Here is a 22100-nt window from a genome sequence, read left to right on the forward strand (position 1 = left end):
ACATTCCTTAGCTCACATTTAGGCTGACATAAGGAGAAGGAAGACTGCAGAGATTTTCCTTAGCCCACAACTGGGCTAACATGAGGAAAAGATGATCTTGATGCACACAGACGGATGGTATGCTGACAGGTGACCTCTATACCTGGACATGAACATTTCCATAGCACACAAGGATGCTGGCCCAGGAGAGCAGAGAGGCAAGCACACAGACACTGTCTTGAGCACAAAGGCTGTGCTGAGATCAAGACACTCAGAGACCTATATTTCCTGGACCAGAGGACCCAGGAACCTGCCAGAGACTGACATGACCTGCTTAAGGTACCTCCTGAGACTTTGGGGTGATAGCCTGGTAATGGGAATATCCCTCCAGTCCTGCAGATAGGGTCTGGGGAAGTTCAGCCTTACAAAGGGATAGGGGTTTGTTATTTTGTTGTTTTTGTATGTTTTGCCTGGATAAAGGAACAGGCTCAATAAAACCAAGATATAATTTCCAAATCAGTCTCCATTATATGTACCTCTGCACACATCCCTTACACCCTCTCACCAGATACACCCCCGTTCCATGTCATGTACTCACGTGCCTATTGCACTTCTATTCATTCCTACTGTTTTTGTGTATCTTCCATCATCTCATTAGATTGTAAGCTCTTTAGTACAGGGTTTCCCGTCTGTTTACATCCATGTTTAATGCTCTCACGCTCTTATCCCAGATTGTATGTGTCATTTCTTGTATTTCAAATTCTAAAGCGCTGCATGCATGATTGGCACAATATTAAAATATGTATATTTCCATTTGCTATATGCTTTGCCGTGGAGGGTTTTTGTCACTTTTTTTTTTACCCACCATAACTTAACTAAGTGTGGTGAAACCTATCCCAGCTTCATTTTGCATAGCCCGTATAACCAACCCCACACTGATGAGACCCATTTAAGGTCGAAACGGCTGTCTGTGGGTGGGTTTACTGGCTATGCATCTTAACCCAGGCTGTGCTCAAAAGCGGTGCAATGCAGCAAGCATAAGCTTACAGGGGACCATGTCATATGGTTTTGAAGCAAAAGGTGGCAGTGTGTGCTCCTTTGCATGTCATTTCCCAGAATCCCTTGCTGCAGTGGAAGCACTGTATGCTGAGTGATAATGGTGAAAGGCGGGGTTGCAGACCTACCTAAGACATGCAAATGAGCACGCAGTAATATTTCCATTTGCTATATATATATATATATATATACTGTACATATTATTTATTCCATGCGTTGTCTACTTTAGAACTGACAGTGAAACATGTTTAGGTTGTGCAGACAAGTTATCTGCCGTCTGTTTCCTTGACTTCGAAATACAAGATGCATATATGTGAGACTCGGTACAATTACCTCTGCCCCTCACTGCCAACTTCAAACACGCCGGGCACCTCTTTAAATATAGCAAATCCCTGGAGCATGGCAGCAGCAGAAATACAAGGAGTAAATAGAAGCGTGTCTTGCTGGGTACAGGGATATAGAATGTGTTTTTTATTGCTCTATTACTGCACCGATGTGACACCTTCTCACAAAGTGTTCATCTCGTCACACCTCCGTCTTTTCCCCACTTATCGTGCCCTGCTACACAACCGCAGGGACTCCCAGGATGATAAGCAGGTGTTGCGTTGCTCACGAAATGATAACAGTGAGGGACGTGTTCCTAGGAGAAAGTGCGTGAGGGAAGCACAGCTTACACCGTGTGAGAGGGATGGCTGGCGCTGCCACCCTGCGGGAGACTTCCCCTTGAAAAGGTGATGCTGCATCCGTGTAACAGCAGAAACTCGTGTCAGATTAGGGTGGCTGGTTCCGCTGTGTCTGCACTATGTCCCCTACCTACTGCACTCGTAAACAATATGATTATTGTGTCAAGGCACTGCCCATGTGAACAGCACTTTACATTAACAGTATAATGCACTGGGCAGGGGGATACTGCTTCAAAACAAGGATAATATGATCAGGCATAAGGGTATACTGTATGTTAAACACCCTAGTATAAATATGGCAAAGAATTCTGGGGAGCCGTGTTTGTTCCTTTCTTCCAGGTAGTAACAAAAGGAGGAGGGGGGAGGAGGGGGTAGGATGCATTTTATTGGACCAACAAGCAGTTGATATGTTACAGGCTTTCCAACCTCTCGGGGTAGGAGTAGGACCTGATGAAGGACCCTGAGAGGTTGGAAAGCCTGCAACGTACCAACTACTTGTTGGTCCAATAAGAGATACCATACCCCCTCCTCCCTCTCCCTCCCCTGTTACTACACAGTATAAATAAGGGATTTATTTACATGTCTTGATAAAGCCTACAGCCTAAGATAACAGGAGGCTGGTTTTCTGCTCAGATATAAGAGATGTAATGTTATATAATAAAAGCCTGAAATCTACCCAAAAAACTCCTAATTGCCTTTCTCCAAGGAGTACAAAGTGACTCTCTGTGTGTGCTCATTTGCATGTCATTACCCAGAATCTCTGGCTGCAGTTGAAGCACTGTATGCTAAGAGATAATGGGGAAAGGCAAGGCTGCAGACCTGTCTGAGGCTTGGTTCCCGGTGCCGGCTGCAGCGCGCACTATGGCGTGCGCTGCAGGAACAAGAACCGCCCCTCAATGGGGCCGTCCCCACTAGCTGCCTTCGCATGTAATTGGCAGCCGCGCTGCACGACCAGATTTTCATAAGACCAGAATTTTGTCTTTACAAGTGTCGACGGAGCGCTGGCCACGCCCCACCGGCGGTTCAGCCAATGAGGGCGAACCAGCTGCATGACATCATGGCCACACCCCCGCCACGCCGCCCCCCGTCGCAATCTCATGCAGCTCAGCCACAGACCGGAGATAGCGGTTTACACAGCTGCACATGGCGCCAGCCCACCGTGCGTGCCGCAGCTGACACGGGGGCCGTGGCCTGAGGCGCGTGTGCGCTCACGCAGGATTTTTATTTGACACTATTTAGCAGGTCCCTGAAACCCAATTTTACAGTCTGATGAATCTGTTGTGGGTCCGTGTTTGACAGCGCAGTGAGGAAACTTTATTTCCTGTCAATACACAGACCCCCCTGAATAAAGGAAAACATGTAGGATTACCCTGAACCCAACGCATTTCCCGATATAATAAATTAGCCCCAATGCTGGTTCTTTTCTGTCTGCTGGTGGGTTTGATATGTCGGCTGTCACACACTTTTCAGTCTGCTGTGTAAACCTACGCTAGGAACGGAAGCCTCCCTGAGCATTCTGGGTATTGTAGTTCCAATTGGCGTACGTAGGGTGCAAACGTTGCCCGGCAGAACTAATTACACAGAAGTCATAGGGCGCACAGAGACACTGGTACCTATTCCAACAGAGCAGCAGACAAATATAGAAGTGTGACTCCCCTCGCACTAATAACATCTCAGCAAAACTGCCGTGTCCATGGCAACCCTCGCTGGCAGAGGAATGGAGACAGACCAACGGAAAGTTTTTCTTCCCACCTGTGACAATTGGGGTCTCCCGTGTCACACAGTGGGGGGGGGGGGGGGGGAAGGAGAGAGCTTGCTGCTGGTAATGGTGCCACCCCAATAAGCAGAACTCACAAAATAGACCTTAAAACACTTAGCCACGTAACACTTGCTTTGCGATTGCTGATATTTGCAAAGCGTTGGACCTGAAACACCCCTGGACTTTACCCTCAGAGGATTCTGGGTAAGAAGAGAGACTGTGTTTGTTCATAAGCAGAAAGACTGTGTAAGACTTGGCCAGTGGGATCCAGCAAGTATTGAGTTAATGTCTCAAAGAGACAAGGCAAGATGAAAAAGCCAACCTTGGAATTCCTGACAGAACCAGACAGGAGAGACTTACACCATGTATCCCACACAGCTAGGCCCAGCAAAAGATAACACGAGACTTATACCATGCATCCCACACAGCTCGGCTCAGCAACAGATAACACGAGACTTACACCATGTATCCCACACAGCTAGGCCCAGCAAAAGATAACACGAGACTTACACCATGTATCCCACACAGCTAGGCCCAGCAACAGATAACATGAGACTTACACCATGCATCCCACACAGCTCGGCCCAGCAACAGATAACACGAGACTTACACCATGCATCCCACACAGCTCAGCCCAGCAACAGATAACACGAGACTTACACCATGCATCCCACACAGCTCGGCCCAGCAACAGATAACATGAAACTTACACCATGTATCCCACACAGCTCGGCCCAGCAACAGATAACACGAGACTTACACCATGTATCCCACACAGCTCAGCCCAGCAACAGATAACACGAGACTTACACCTTGCAACCCACACAGCTCGGCCCAGCAACATATAACACGAGACTTACACCATGTATCCCACACAGCTCAGCCCAGCAACAGATAACATGAGACTTACACCATGTATCCCACACAGCTCAGCCCAGCAACAGATAACATGAGACTTACACCATGTATCCCACACAGCTCGGCCCAGCAACAGATAACATGAGACTTACACCTTGTATCCAACACAGCTCGGCCCAGCAACAGATAACACGAGACTTACACCTTGTATCCCACACAGCTCGGCCCAGCAACAGATAACACGAGACTTACACCATGTATCCCACACAGCTCGGCCCAGCAACAGATAACATGAGACTTACACCATGTATCCCACACAGCTCGGCCCAGCAACAGATAACACGAGACTTACACCATGCATCCCACACAGCTCGGCCCAGCAACAGATAACATGAGACTTACACCATGTATCCCACACAGCTCGGCCCAGCAACAGATAACATGAGACTTACACCATGTATCCCACACAGCTCGGCCCAGCAACAGATAACATGAGACTTACACCTTGTATCCAACACAGCTCAGCCCAGCAACAGATAACATGAGACTTACACCATGTATCCCACACAGCTCGGCCCAGCAACAGATAACAGGACACTTACACCATGTATCCCACACAGCTCGGCCCAGCAACAGATAACACGAGACTTACACCATGTATCCCACACAGCTCGGCCCAGCAACAGATAACATGAGACTTACACCATGTATCCCACACAGCTCAGCCCAGCAACAGATAACATGAGACTTACACCATGCATCCCACACAGCTCGGCCCAGCAACAGATAACACGAGACTTACACCATGCATCCCACACAGCTCGGCCCAGCAACAGATAACATGAGACTTACACCTTGTATCCAACACAGCTCAGCCCAGCAACAGATAACATGAGACTTACACCATGCATCCCACACAGCTCGGCCCAGCAACAGATAACATGAGACTTACACCATGCATCCCACACAGCTCGGCCCAGAAACAGATAACACGAGACTTACACCTTGTATCCAACACACAGCTCGGCCCAGCAACAGATAACATGAGACTTACACCATGTAACCCGCACAGCTAGGCCCAGCAACAGATAACATGAGACTTACACCATGTACCCCACACAGCTCGGCCCAGCAACAGATAACATGAGACTTACACCATGCATCCCACACAGCTCGGCCCAGAAACAGATAACACGAGACTTACACCTTGTATCCAACACACAGCTCGGCCCAGCAACAGATAACATGAGACTTACACCATGTATCCCACACAACTCGGCCCAGCAACAGATAACATGAGACTTACACCATGCATCCCACACAGCTCGGCCCAGCAACAGATAACACGAGACTTACACCATGCATCCCACACAGCTCGGCCCAGCAACAGATAACACGAGACTTACACCATGCATCCCACACAGCTCGGCCCAGAAACAGATAACACGAGACTTACACCATGTATCCCACACAGCTCGGCCCAGCAACAGATAACACGAGACTTACACCATGTATCCCACACAGCTCGGCCCAGCAACAGATAACACGAGACTTACACCTTGTATCCCACACAGCTCGGCCCAGCAACAGATAACACGAGACTTACACCATGTATCCCACACAGCTCGGCCCAGCAACAGATAACATGAGACTTACACCATGTATCCCACACAGCTCGGCCCAGCAACAGATAACACGAGACTTACACCATGCATCCCACACAGCTCGGCCCAGCAACAGATAACACGAGACTTACACCATGCATCCCACACAGCTCGGCCCAGCAACAGATAACATGAGACTTACACCATGTATCCCACACAGCTCAGCCCAGCAACAGATAACATGAGACTTACACCTTGTATCCAACACAGCTCAGCCCAGCAACAGATAACATGAGACTTACACCATGCATCCCACACAGCTCGGCCCAGCAACAGATAACACGAGACTTACACCATGCATCCCACACAGCTCGGCCCAGCAACAGATAACATGAGACTTACACCATGTATCCCACACAGCTCGGCCCAGCAACAGATAACATGAGACTTACACCTTGTATCCAACACAGCTCAGCCCAGCAACAGATAACATGAGACTTACACCATGCATCCCACACAGCTCGGCCCAGCAACAGATAACATGAGACTTACACCATGCATCCCACACAGCTCGGCCCAGAAACAGATAACACGAGACTTACACCTTGTATCCAACACACAGCTCGGCCCAGCAACAGATAACATGAGACTTACACCATGCATCCCACACAGCTCGGCCCAGCAACAGATAACACGAGACTTACACCATGTATCCCACACAGCTAGGCCCAGCAACAGATAACACGAGACTTACACCATGTATCCCACACAGCTCGGCCCAGCAACAGATAACATGAGACTTACACCATGTATCCCACACAGCTCGGCCCAGCAACAGATAACATGAGACTTACACCATGTATCCCACACAGCTCGGTCCAGCAACAGATAACATGAGACTTACACCATGTATCCCACACAGCTCGGCCCAGCAACAGATAACACGAGACTTACACCATGCATCCCACACAGCTCAGCCCAGCAACAGATAACATGAGACTTACACCATGCATCCCACACAGCTCGGCCCAGCAACAGATAACATGAGACTTACACCATGTATCCCACACAGCTCAGCCCAGCAACAGATAACACGAGACTTACACTATGTATCCCACACAGCTCGGCCCAGCAACAGATAACACGAGACTTACACCATGCATCCCACACAGCTCGGCCCAGCAACAGATAACACGAGACTTACACCATGTATCCCACACAGCTCGGCCCAGCAACAGATAACACGAGACTTACACCATGTATCCCACACAGCTCGGCCCAGCAACAGATAACATGAGACTTACACCATGTATCCCACACAGCTCGGCCCAGCAACAGATAACATGAGACTTACACCATAAATCCCACACAGCTCGGCCCAGCAACAGATAACACGAGACTTACACCATGTATCCCACACAGCTCGGCCCAGCAACAGATAACACGAGACTTACACCATGCATCCCACACAGCTCGGCCCAGCAACAGATAACACGAGACCTACACCATGTATCCCACACAGCTCGGCCCAGCAACAGATAACACGAGACTTACACCATGTATCCCACACAGCTCGGCCCAGCAACAGATAACATGAGACTTACACCATGTATCCCACACAGCTCGGCCCAGCAACAGATAACATGAGACTTACACCATGTATCCCACACAGCTCGGCCCAGCAACAGATAACATGAGACTTACACCATGTATCCCACACAGCTCGGCCCAGCAACAGATAACATGAGACTTACACCATGTATCCCACACAGCTCGGCCCAGCAACAGATAACATGAGACTTACACCATGCATCCCACACAGCTCGGCCCAGCAACAGATAACATGAGACTTACACCATGTATCCCACACAGCTCGGCCCAGCAACAGATAACACGAGACTTACACCTTGTATCCCAGACAGCTCGGCCCAGCAACAGATAACATGAGACTTACACCATGCATCCCACACAGCTCGGCCCAGCAACAGATAACATGAGACTTACACCATGTATCCCACACAGCTCGGCCCAGCAACAGATAACACGAGACTTACACCATGCATCCCACACAGCTCGGCCCAGCAACAGATAACACGAGACTTACACCATGTATCCCACACAGCTCGGCCCAGCAACAGATAACATGAGACTTACACCTTGTATCCAACACACAGCTAGGTCCAGCAACAGATAACACGAGACTTACACCATGTATCCCACACAGCTCGGCCCAGCAACAGATAACATGAGACTTACACCATGTATCCCACACAGCTCGGCCCAGCAACAGATAACATGAGACTTACACCATGTATCCCACACAGCTCAGCCCAGCAACAGATAACACGAGACTTACACCATGCATCCCACACAGCTCGGCTCAGCAACAGATAACATGAGACTTACACCATGTATCCCACACAGCTAGGCCCAGCAACAGATAACACGAGACTTACACCATGTATCCCACACAGCTCGGCCCAGCAACAGATAACATGAGACTAACACCATGTATCCCACACAGCTCGGCCCAGCAACAGATAACATGAGACTTACACCATGTATCCCACACAGCTCGGTCCAGCAACAGATAACATGAGACTTACACCTTGTATCCCACACAGCTCGGCCCAGCAACAGATAACACGAGACTTACACCATGTATCCCACACAGCTCGGCCCAGCAACAGATAACATGAGACTTACACCATGCATCCCACACAGCTCGGCCCAGCAACAGATAACACGAGACTTACACCATGCATCCCACACAGCTCGGCCCAGCAACAGATAACATGAGACTTACACCATGTATCCCACACAGCTCGGCCCAGCAACAGATAACACGAGACTTACACCATGCATCCCACACAGCTCGGCCCAGCAACAGATAACATGAGACTTACACCATGTATCCCACACAGCTCGGCCCAGCAACAGATAACACGAGACTTACACCATGTATCCCACACAGCTCGGCCCAGCAACAGATAACACGAGACTTACACCATGTATCCCACACAGCTCAGCCCAGCAACAGATAACACGAGACTTACACCATGTATCCCACACAGCTCGGCCCAGCAACAGATAACACGAGACTTACACCATGCATCCCACACAGCTCGGCCCAGCAACAGATAACACGAGACTTACACCATGTATCCCACACAGCTCGGCCCAGCAACAGATAACCTGAGACTTACACCATGTATCCCACACAGCTCGGCCCAGCAACAGATAACACGAGACTTACACCATGCATCCCACACAGCTGGGCCCAGCAACAGATAACACGAGACTTACACCATGTATCCCACACAGCTCGGCCCAGCAACAGATAACATGAGACTTACACCATGCATCCCACACAGCTCGGCCCAGCAACAGATAACATGAGACTTACACCATGTATCCCACACAGCTCGGCCCAGCAACAGATAACATGAGACTTACACCATGTATCCCACACAGCTCGGCCCAGCAACAGATAACATGAGACTTACACCATGTATCCCACACAGCTCGGCCCAGCAACAGATAACATGAGACTTACACCATGTATCCCACACAGCTCGGCCCAGCAACAGATAACATGAGACTTACACCATGTATCCCACACAGCTCGGCCCAGCAACAGATAACATGAGACTTACACCATGTATCCCACACAGCTCAGCCCAGCAACAGATAACATGAGACTTACACCATGTATCCCACACAGCTCGGCCCAGCAACAGATAACATGAGACTTACACCATGTATCCCACACAGCTCGGCCCAGCAACAGATAACATGAGACTTACACCTTGTATCCCACACAGCTCGGCCCAGCAACAGATAACACGAGACTTACACCATGTATCCCACACAGCTCGGCCCAGCAACAGATAACACGAGACTTACACCATGTATCCCACACAGCTCGGCCCAGCAACAGATAACACGAGACTTACACCATGTATCCCACACAGCTCGGCCCAGCAACAGATAACACCAAACAAAGGAGATACAGTTATGGAAGAAGGGAGGTATTTGGGGCATGCGCAGAGAGAATGCCAGTAGTAAGAATGATTAGTGTGACAGCTTTTCTTTATTTCAAATACTTTTTATTGAATAATCTGAAAATAATCAACATCCAGGGATATGGAAAAAGAAACATACATTTACACATTCAATAATAACGGTACACTGGGGGACAGTGGGTATACTATTATGACACAACCATCTAGTACTGTCAAATCAATATCCTGTGGTAAGAACAGAGGGTGAGTAAAGATAAAAGAAGAAACTGGGGGGGGGGGGGTGGGCACAAGGGGGCGGGGGGCGGGAGGGGGTGTGGCCCCCCTGTCCCCTTAGTCGGCCACAGTCAGTGTGAAAGCTTTTCTAAGATATATGTAACCCTGTTTCCCCCACCCAATCTCACATAGGCCTATCTCTGGGAAACTCGCTCTGGTTACATGGCATAGTGTGGTGCAAACCTGCTGGTAACAGGGGGCCCTGGGTCTCCCGCATGGTGTTATAGGGGAATTTGAGCCACCTGTGCTGAAGCAGGGATATCCTGAAAACCTGACCTGTTGGTGGCCCTTGAGGGCTGGAGTTGCCCACCCTTGCCCTAGCAAGAGATACCAGACCCCATTGCATTTTTTGGCATCTTGAAAATATGTTCCTTTTTGTATTTTTGCTATTTAATGATTAAATGAAACCAGTATAAATAATTTGAAGGTTTCACAAATAAAAAAATGACCGCTGAATTGAAGAATATTTACCTTCCTGAATCTCTCAAATATTTCATTAGAACAAATAAGAGGTCTGACAATTCTTTGTGGGACCTTAATCGGGATCTGTAGTCGGGACCTGAAATCGGGATGTGTAATCGGGACCTGTACAGGCAGTCCTCGGTTATCCAACGGAATCCGTTCTGGAAGTAGCGTTGGATAGTGAAACCGTCGTAAAGTGAGTCCCATGTTAATCAGTGGCGGTGAGCGTTGGATAACGCATTCAGGCGTTGAAAAATGGCCCGTAGGGTTGCATTGTAACGCGTTGGATATGCCATTCGTTGTAAAGTGAAACGTTGGATAACGAGGACTACCTGTAATAGGGATCTGTATTGGGATCTGTATTGGGACCAATAATCGGGATCTGTAATAGAGACCAGTAATCGGGATCTGTATCGGAAATTGTAATCGGGATCTGTATCGGAACCTGTAATCGGGATCTGTATCGGGACTTGTAATCGGGATCTGTATTTAGACGGTGCATTTCAGTCCAAAACACAAAGCAAATATATTCACGTGCTCTGCGAAGCTTGCTAATCTTGTATCTCACACACAGATACCCAGTAAGCTCATATAAACACCAAAAATTATCACAAAAATATATATATATATATACATATGTGTATGTATATATATGTATATAAGTGTTAAAAGGAGTGCTACTGTGCGTGGCACTGTATACTACAAAAAACAAAACACAAAGGGAGCCCAGAGCTACATCCAATATGAAAAAAATACACAGTGAAATATATATATATCTTGAAAAAAGGGCCAATTATTTTAACCCTTTGGCAAAAGCATTATAAGCCTGCGAGCCACTTCAAGGCATGACCAGATATCGCAGGTCCTAACACTAACTGATTAAAATTATTATTTACCTCTATAATTACAGGAAGAATGATCTGCATTGGATCTGTCACAACCAGCTGCATGAATAGATCTGTATCGGGATGGTGCACTTCGCTCCAAAACACAAAGCAAATATTTTCACCTGCTCCGCGAAGCTTGTTAATCTTGTATCTCACATTGGACATCGATCCATTCGTCGCAGCAGCTAATGCAACCTGGTCCACATATACTGTACGCTGGGATACGGGACCCAAAGCTGGCCTCTGGACGCAGCACATGGGGGAGGGTGTGAGGGGCTCAGCGGGGGGTGGGACGCCCCCGGGCTGTTGACCATGGTTGGGTTCTGCAATAGGAGCCTAGAGGAGGAAGAGGGCTTGGTTGTCTGACTTCAGAAGTCGAGGCCTAAATACTGGGGTCACCTTCTTTCACCTGGACTGTAGTCCTGGGAAATTCCCCCTGATGGTGGCCCTGAATATTTCCTCCCCTAACTCCCCCTATAAACATTCCTCAACTCGCTTGACACATTGATACATAGTGACGCAAGGTCAAAACAATGGATTTTGCACTAGTTCTAGGAGCAATATTTACTTTGCTCCATTTGATACATATGGCCCTATTTGTTACAATGCATGCATGCAATACATAGGCAAATATTTAAAGGAGCAATATTACATCCCCCCCCCCCGTTATTTTATTTATTCTTTTTCTCTTATTTTTATATGTAAAGCATGTAACAATATATTCTACATTCTTACCTAAGCTGGCAATCATTTGGTGCTCCTGTTATAAATCTGTAAAAATCCTGACTGTGTGCCTAACGAAATGGCCGCCTTCTAACTTTGTACTGCCATCTGTGAAATACAGCTGAAATGTAACCTTATATTGCTAAGTGTAACACATTATTGTTTCTGCTTTCAGAGTAATGGACAGTATGCTGTTTGGAACACAGCAACAAATCTGTGTGTGATACTTTGTTGCCAAAGTGCAGAGCTAAAAAAGGTGCGTGTCAGAGCCGGTTTCAGAAGAGGAAGTGGATGTGACTTTCTAAATGGTTGCCGTAGCAACCAAAGGATGATCAGCACATTTTTTTTAAAAATCATTAAACATTGCATTAGGAGCTAAAAATGCAGACCGTATTATCTAATACTACAGAACTGATTAATGTTTAAAAAAAAAAAACGTATAGGATTTTTCACGTTTTCCAGTTCTAAGTAATGGCCCTTTTTGTCTAATGTAATGGTTCAATATCATAAATATAATTCCTTCACTGTGCGCTGGCATCTTTATTAATATGACTATTACATTAGCCCCTACTTAATATTCTGTTAAATCATCTTCCCCTTGCGGGAGATGATTTAAACTCCATTCATCAGATTGGGACTTAAATTGTCCCAAACAAAGGGAAGGCAAACAGTACCCCATAAAATCGGACACATAAGAAACGGGAAGCAGAGAGCGCATCAGCACTCGTGGTGTAGTATGTAGATACAATGATACTCACAATGTGAGGGGGTAAGTATTCCACGTACAGAAATGACAAAGTTAATTTTGCATATGACAAAGACACTCAGCCTGTCCGTTGCCAGGAATCCCCCGGAAAAGCGGTTCTGTGTAGGTTCACCTGAAATGTAGACCGACAGGATACTCTCATCAGACGTTGAGAGCCGGAGGGCAGTGACTTCTCACAGTTACGTCAATGACTTCTCCCTCTCACTTCAGTCGGGGAGAGTATTCTTCTACTGGGGCAATCTCGGTGATTTTTAGTCCTCAGCCGAGTGTGTGGAAAACACTGAGAATGCGTGATCGCTGGATACTCCCAACTTCCCAGGACATTCATCACCGGGAGTATACGCCAGAATTACACTTACCGGTGTGAGGCAAAACCAAATCCTACGCATTTTGTGGCAACGCCTCCAGTCACTTCATACTCCGTTTGTCTTAACATACATGTTCTCTTTTATCATACAATGTTATTGTCCTCCCTCCCACATTGTACTGCGCTCCGGCATAGGTTGGCAACATACAAATAATAACACTGAGGGAAAATGCAGGTGGGATTTAAAACGTGCAGTGAGGAGGACTGTGTAAAAAATAATAAAGATGACCACTTTTAAAAACCTTCGAAAAATGACTTATCAGTAGTTCCCCAAAACAGAAAGGGGGGGGGGGATTTGTAAAGCCTCTGATTTAGGTAGAGTGGGTGGGACTGGCCCTTTAATTAGCTTATTCCTGGAGTCGCTGGTGGCTGTCACATTAACACTGTGTGTTACCTGTGTGTCAGTGTGTTGTCTTATTACCTCTGTAGCTGTGCAGAGGTTAACGTGATGATGTAGGGCTGGCCTCCTCTTGTCACTATTCCCAGCCAAGCCAATGAGAGCTGGATGCCAAGTGGTGGGTTTGGCTTGATAACTGAAGAAGGGGGGAGAGAAAAAGCTATTGAGACAACACAGACAGTCACACAGATCCCCAGCTCCCTGTCACTAGCACCTTCTCATAACATGATTCCTAGGGACTGCCTCTGGAACAGGACAGAAGGAAACTGAACCAAGCCAAAGAACAGAAGGATCTCAGCCAAGATATCACAGCCAATTTCTTCCCCTAAGGAAATATCCATTCAAACAATCAGAATTGGGGGGGTGAAGGTAACCCATCAAATCCATACCATGGACACCTCTGGCCACTTCCATGATTCAGGGGTTGGGGACATGGAAGAGGACCTCAAGTGCCACTGTCCTTTATCTGGGGATGAGAACCAGCAGCAGCTTCTGACCCAGCTGCAAAGCCAGACCCATCACCCTAGCCTGTTGCACTCCTCGCCAACTGCTTTCAGAGCACCTCCTTCCTCCAACTCTACAGCCCTCCACCCTTCCTCCAGGCAGGGCAGCCAGCTCAATTTAAATGACCACTTGGTTGGACATTCTCCAAGTTCAGCGTCTACAAGTGGTGCTGGGGGAGGATGCAAGCACAGACAAGCCAGTCCTCTCGTCCACAGAAGGGACAGCAATCCGTTCACCGAGATAGCCATGAGCTCTTGTAAATACACTGGAGGGGTCATGAAACCCCTCAGCCGTTTAAGTGCCTCCAGAAGGAACCTGATAGAGTCAGAGCCGGAAAGCCAACCTCTTCAGATCTTCAACTCCAGCAACCCACCAGAGATAATCATCTCTTCCAAGGATGAGCATCAGTCTAACCAGACCTTGCACCACCACCCCAATGCCACACACAACCACCAACACTCAGGCAACAACAGCAGCAGCAGTGGCAGCAACTACCCCAAAGCCAACAAGAGGAAAAACCAGAACATTGGGTACAAGCTGGGGCACAGGAGGGCACTCTTCGAGAAGAGGAAGAGGCTGAGTGACTATGCCCTCATTTTTGGAATGTTTGGAATAGTTATTATGGTCATAGAGACTGAACTGTCATGGGGTTTATACGCAAAGGTAGGGCTTGGCTTCTCTTTCCTCTCCAGACTATGGATGCAGAGAGAGAGAGAGATAAAAGTGCATATATACTGTGTGATAACAGGGGTTTCCTACACTGTAAAAATGGCTTCTTTTCCTGCTTAGGCATCCCTACCCCTCACATGCAGATATACCAGTTATATCAAAGGAAATGCTTGCAGGACCGTGTTTTATTTATCATCTTTTGCTCAGGTCCATTTGCATAGGACCTAACCCTTTCTGTGCCTGCTGGCTGCAAAGCATCCTGGCACTGACGGGGTTAAACACTTCACTATTCCATTACCCCGCTCCCTGCAATTAGAATAGAGTTGTTCCATCTGATTGTTTTAAGTGCCAGAGATAGGACACCCACTTACAGCAACATAGCACCATGGCTCCTGCCCAGAGCTCTGACTGGGATGCTGAGATGTGGACTCCCAGTAAAGCAAAAAAAGACATATATATATATGAATTGTCTTATGAACAGCAGGAGAAAAAATGGCTACAGGTGTCAGTGAGACAGGGAGTGATGGCAGGCGGCATGGCTGAGCATGGAGAGCACTGGGGCATTAGGAGTAAGAAGCAATGCTTTTAATGCACCCTCCTCTCCTTACAGTAATGTGGATCTGTATTTTGGATGGCTGCACAGGGAATGCTTTGGGGTTCTCTTCTAGGTTTATAGGGGATGTGAAGCAGACTGGGGTTGTGATGCACACAGGTGAATTTCTACTGGGTGCACAGATCCCAGTATAATGAAAGGGGGGGGGGGGTGAATTTAAACCTGCTGGCTATCACCCTACTTAGCAGCTCTAGGTGGCAAAAACAGCAATTCAACTGTACTATATGGTCCTGATTCTGCAGCCAAGAGCTGCTTACTGCTGTGAACTCAGCATAATGCAATGTAAATGCCCAGTCACTAATCAGTCTCATTCTACAGTGGAGAGCTGCTTTATTTACTGCGAGTGTGCCGTGAATTTTTAAATAATTGTGCCATCAATTTGAACTCGCGGGGCGGCATCCATTAAAGACGGAATACCGATCACTGTATAGAAGCACAGCCACCTATGAATGACTGTGCTGTGATCTTTCAATGGATGTGTTACTATCATGGCATTTTCCATTTGAAATGCAGTCAAAAAATATGCCAACGTTTCGGATATTTGACTGCGCCCCCATCACCGCGAGGACAGCCCGTTTAAGTTGGGAGGTTGGTATTTTTACAGGAATATGTCCACTTTTCTTCACTAATATATTTGTGCTGTGTCAGCACCTCTGATCCTCTTGTGCACCTCACACCCACACGAGTTTCTCTTGTTGTTCAGGTGATACGCTGAGCTTGCCATTGTTTTTTGTGTGTACTTAAGAAGAGTGCTGTATTTCCACACACACACCGTAGCATTTTTGGGCTTTGTTTGCAGCTGCAGGTTTAATCCCCCCCCCCCCCTGTGTTTTCTCCCCATGCCTGCAGCACATTTCCACTATTCGCTTGCTTTTCAGAAGTGCCCCCCTGTTATAAGCCATCGGTAAGCCAAGATTGTCCAGAGCTGTCAGAATTATTGCAGGTATTGTTCTGTTTGCTCATGCGTTCATTTAAAAGATGGCTACGTCCATTCAATGAAATAAAGGCCTAAAATTTGTTTTTAAACCGCTTCATTAAAGGAGGTGCCAGCCAGCACTGAAGTGGTTAATGGCTAGGTGGATCCTTAACACAGGGGGGCTCAGCTCCAGTCCTCAAGCCTCTCCCCCCCCCCCCCCCTCCAACCCCCATCAGGTCAGGTTTTCAGGATATCCCAGCTTCAGCACAGGTGGCTCAATCAGAGGTCAACCAGTCTTTGACTAAGCCTCTGATTGAGCCACCTGTGCTGAAGCAGGGTTCAATTGAGCCATCTGTACTGAACCAGGGACTGGCTGATTGAGCCACCTGTGCTGAAGCAGGGACTGACTGAGCCACCTGTGCTAAAACAGGGATATTTTGAAAACCTGACCTGTTGGGAGGGTTTGAAGGCTGCCGTTGAGCACCCCTGCCTTAACACATTCTTGCTCAACTGCCCAGTCCCACAGTCCACTGTGTGGTCACACCCTTTGGAGCTGTGATGTTTTAAATGGGCACAGCCCACATATTCTGTGGTTTGAATCACAGGAAGGGGGAGGCAGATTCAGCTGTTGAAAGACTGGACTTGCATCTAATTTGAGCCGCTTGCAGCTGCTCGGAACCTGTCACAATCCAGCGTGAAAGCTCCTAAAGGAACCAGGGAGATGTCGAGATGATATGTCCCTCTGCCAGAGCTGAGAGCTTCCATGTGTAGCCTTGAAGGAGTATACTGTCTTATCTTGGCCGGGGGTAAGGAAAATCCCCCCCTGACTATGAACATGCTTCAGCGTAATGATTAACGTCTGCGCAGGTTCGTAGGTTCGTACTCCGAGCTTTGCGAACTGCGACGATTGTTTCAAGTTGAAATTCGGAAACAAGATTTCCAATCCGCGTAAAATTGGAGTCCGTCCCTGAGAGACACTCGTACTGGGATTCGAATTCGGATTTGTTTTTTTTCCCTTTCTTTTTTTTTTAATGAAACTAAGCCGACGTTTTGAGTTTGCCAAAGAAAAAGAAAAAAAATCCCCAGCAAACTTTTTGAAAAACCGTTTGATAAAACGAGGCAAAAAGCGATCGTGTTCCAGCACGACAAAAACACAACATTGTTTTACAAACAAAATCCAAACAGTGGCAGTGCCCCCCTGTAATGACGATGACGAACACCTTTCTGCCCCCCTATAAACCCCCACTAACCTCCAGCTGCTCCCTCTGCTTCGGGGGAAGAACTTGGAGGCAGAAAAAAATCTGAGAGGTGTTACAGTATAAATGTGTAAAAACAAAGGGATAGGGACTTCATAAATATGCAAAAAATAACATTATATTGGCCCAACGTTTCGGTACTGACTGGAGCATTTAGGCACCAGTGAATAACCCAAATGTTCGCCCAATAAAATACATTTTTGGCATATTTATGGTGTGCCTATCCCTGTTATATATATATATATATATATATATATATATATATATATATATATATATAAAATAACAGGGATAGGCACACCATAAATATGCCAAAATTGTGTGTATATATATATATATATATATATATATATATATATATAAAGCAGAAAATAGCCGTGTTAGTCAATATATATATATATATATATATATATATATATATATAAATAAATAATTTGTGTACAGTACCTTATAGGTACTCTGATACCAGCACGCTCTCCAGTAGACTGGCTTATACTAGTTTAAGGATAGCTCCTTCTCCATAGTACGGCTGCTTGGTAGAGGTTAGAAGAATGTGAGGGGGGCTAGTGGAGGTAATCTTCATTTTTGAAGACCACTAATAATATATTTTAAGCGTTAAAAAAAAAAAAAAAAAAAAAAAGATTTAAAAGTGTGAAATAATACTCAGTACTGCTTGATACTGCAGCATGTTCATTTTAACCCTTTCTCGGCCAGAGGGTCCCTCAACAGCAACACATTGCAAAGCAATGGCACTGAGAGGGTTAAGCGTAATTGTGACTGAGAGGGTTAAAATACATAGATGGGGGTAGGAGAGCAGGCCTCTTCCTTGACTATATACAGTATGCTAATCTGTTTATCCTCCGTGGAGAGAAAATCAATATCTCACTTTATATTGAGGTTTGCGTCTCAGGATAAAGTTGCTCCTTTTTTTCGAGAGCCGCGTTTTCCCGCGGAATGCGTCCGTTATCTGAACGTTGCGGTCATTCCCGGGAGAAGGCGCGTTAAAGGGTTAATGGTTATTAACCCATCCACTCACCACATTGCAGGGTTTAAAAGACCCTGTTATATGCAGGACTTCCCACCTGCACAGCGAGGAACGAGTGCAGTAGAAAGGAATAAAGAACATGGATATACTATGTTTGCGTGGCGCCTGATTGTGGTGGTGGAATTGTATAATGCCGTGTAGCACAGATTCCTGGCGATCTTTGAAATAGTGCGGCCGGGTCTTGCGTCATCAATTTACAGGCAATTGTACCAAGAAACTACTCCCCTAATGGCTCCTATACCCACTTCCCCTAACCCCTCTTCCAAACGCACCTATATTAACTTCCTATAGGTCCTCCCCTAACTGCTCCTATAACTCCTCCCCTAACGGCTCCTATATCCACTCCTTATAACTCCTCCTCCAAACGCACCTATACTAACTCCCTATAGCTCCTCCCCTAACTACTCATATCCACTTCCTACAACTCGCCCCCCAAACGCACCTATACTAACTCCCTATAACTCCACACCTAACTGCTCTTATATCCACTCCTTATAACTCCTCCTCCAAATGCACCTATACTAACTCCCTATAGCTCCTCCCCTAACTACTCATATCCACTTCCTACAACTCGCCCCCCAAACGCACCTATACTAACTCCCTATAGCTCCTCCCCTAACTACTCATATCCACTTCCTACAACTCGCCCCCCAAACGCACCTATACTAACTCCCTATAGCTCCTCCCCTAACTACTCATATCCACTTCCTACAACTCGCCCCCCAAACGCACCTATACTAATTCCCTATAGCTCCTCCCCTAACTACTCATATCCACTTCCTACAACTCGCCCCCCAAACGCACCTATACTAATTCCCTATAGCTCCTCCCCTAACTACTCATATCCACTTCCTACAGCTCGCCCCCCAAACGCACCTATACTAACTCCCTATAACTCCACACCTAACTGCTCTTATATCCACTCCTCATAACTCCTCCCCCAACTGCACTTCTAACCACTTTTTCTAACTCCTCCCCAACAGCTCCTATATCCAATCCTTATAACTCCTATCCCCAAATGCACCTATAACCATTCCCTCTAACTCCTCCCCCAAATGCACCTATACTAGTTACCTATAACTGCTCCCCTAAATGTTCCTAAAACTGCTCCCTATAACTTCTCCTCTAATTCCTCCCCCAACTGCTCCTATAACCGCTTCATATTATAAACACGCAAAGTAAGTGGCACCCCTCCAATGACAAAGTTACCTAAGATGAAGTGTTCAGTATATACGAGTCCCAATATATACATGGCAGACGTAGAAAACAAGCTGAGAGAGAGGGCGACAGCACACAGGAATTAGTCATTGCCAAAGATCTTCATCCTGATGAAGGTCCATTTCCCGAAATGTTGTTTTTCCTGAAATTAATTTAGTATAAAACATCATCTTTTGCAGCTACTGATTCCAGTGTGTTGGATCCATCTCTCTCATACTGTGTTCTGGTTATGTCTAATATATACTGTATGTGTGTATGTATGTATATACTGTAGAAACAACCCACTGTTAACTAACTTACCCAGATCTGCTTTTTTGACTGTACTATCACTGAACCAAAGCTTTGATATACCATATACAAACCACACTGTTCACCCTAAAATAAATCATGCCTATGGTCCTGTTTCTGTTACCCAACACAATACAGCTCAGTAAATGTGACGTTCCGTTTACATCGAGGACATGTTGGTTTGGGATCATGATCTGAGGGTTTCACTCCTCTTGCTAGGTCAAGGACGGGGAGGAACTGAAGTGGCCTCAGGGGCCTCTTATTTGTGATTAAGACTTTCAAAACTGCAAACTGCTTAGAGCTCTCACCAGCCATTTATAGAAGCTATTGTAAACAACTCAGCAAGGACACGGCCTTGGGCTGCACTTGGGTAACGTGCTCAGCCAGGTTTTGTCCAAGCCCTAAAGTATGAATTCATTCAGATGCTTCCCACAAAGATTTTCCTCTGCATCACTTCTCGTTCTGAAAGCTTGTTTTGCTGTCTTTGGATGGTTTCCATCTTCCATTGGCATTGTTGGAGCTTGCACTAAGGAGAAGGAAGGTATGACATGGACGCAGGGCAACGTCTAACAGATCTTAGACCAGAAATAAATAGGGGCTTTCGGTTTGAATCAATCCAATTATAGTCTGTTTCTGCATTTGCAACACAGACACAATTAACTACAGTTGTGTGAAAAAGAAAGTACACCCTCTTTGAGTTCCATGGTTTTACATATCAGGACATAATAACAATCATCTGTTCCTTAGCAGGTCTTAAAATGAGGTAAATACAACCTCAGAGGAACAACACCACATGGCATATTACACCGTGTCATGATTTATTTAACAAAAATAAAGCCAAAATGGAGAAGCCATGTGTGAAACTAAGTACACCCTTACTGCTTCCATAGGAATTAAGATGCTAAGTACTGTCGCGGCCGAGTTTATTCGAGCATTTGCCCGGTCTCGGCCGCGACAGTAACCTGGCGCGTGCCGGGATGTCCCGGGCGAGCGCCGAAGCCTCGGAGGAGAGGCCCGCCGATCGGGGCTTCCCCCTCTCCTCTCCGGGTCCGCCGGGTCCCCCGGAACCCCCTGCCGCCGTCCCCCACATCGCGGGACACCAGGGCTCCCTCGGGGAGCCCTGGACGCGCGTGCAGGGGGCGCAGGCACCCAATGACGCGTGACCGCGCATCGGTGACGCGCGGCACGCCGAGGGGATGCCACTAGCAAGCCGGGAAATCTCCCGGCTTGCGGAACTGGCCGCACTCTAATAAAGTGTGCCGCCAGTGTAGCAGACAGGTGCCGCTAATCAAATGCCCTTGATTAATTGATCATCAGCAAGTGTGACCACCTCTGTAAAAGCCGAAGTTTTAGCAGTTTGCTGGTCTGGAGCATTTAGGTGTGTGTTAACACAATGCCAAGGAGGAAAGACATCAGCAATGATCTTAGAGAAGTAATTGTTGCTGCCCATCAATCTGGGAAGGGTTATAAGCCATTTTCAAACAATTTAAAGTCCATTATTCTACAGTGAGAAAGATTATTCAAAAGTGGAAAACATTCAAGACAGTTGCCAATCTTCCGAGGTGTGGACGTCCCAGCAAATTCACCCCAAGGTCAGACTGCAATGCTCAGAAAAATTGCAAAAAACCCAAGAGTTACATCTCAGACTCTACAGGCCTCAGTTAGCATGTTAAATGTTAAAGTTCATGACAGTACACTTAGAAAAAGACTGAACAAGTATGGTTTGTTTGTAAGGGTTGCCAGGAGAAAGCC

The 22100-nt window shown here is 46.8% G+C and overlaps 1 protein-coding gene and 1 long non-coding RNA gene across 2 annotated transcripts in view; one reads left to right on the forward strand and one right to left on the reverse strand.

Moving 5' to 3' along the window:
- Positions 1–11509: 11509 nt before the first annotated feature.
- Positions 11510–22100, reverse strand: part of LOC142499090 (uncharacterized) — a 61000-nt gene continuing 50409 nt past the window's right edge. Inside the window, exons 4-7 of the long non-coding RNA XR_012802616.1 lie at positions 13864–13975; positions 13068–13187; positions 12322–12417; positions 11510–11680 (exon numbers count right to left, since the gene is read on the reverse strand). This is a non-coding gene — a long non-coding RNA (uncharacterized LOC142499090). The remainder of the gene's footprint in view (positions 11681–12321; positions 12418–13067; positions 13188–13863; positions 13976–22100) is intronic.
- Positions 13990–22100, forward strand: part of KCNN3 (potassium calcium-activated channel subfamily N member 3) — a 62819-nt gene continuing 54708 nt past the window's right edge. The window contains exon 1 of the mRNA XM_075607925.1: positions 13990–15006. Coding sequence (XP_075464040.1) covers positions 14230–15006 — 777 coding nt within the window. The 5' untranslated portion in view covers positions 13990–14229. The remainder of the gene's footprint in view (positions 15007–22100) is intronic.

Source organism: Ascaphus truei, chromosome 7 (assembly GCF_040206685.1).
Source record: "Ascaphus truei isolate aAscTru1 chromosome 7, aAscTru1.hap1, whole genome shotgun sequence".
Classification (NCBI taxonomy): Eukaryota; Metazoa; Chordata; class Amphibia; order Anura; family Ascaphidae; genus Ascaphus; species Ascaphus truei.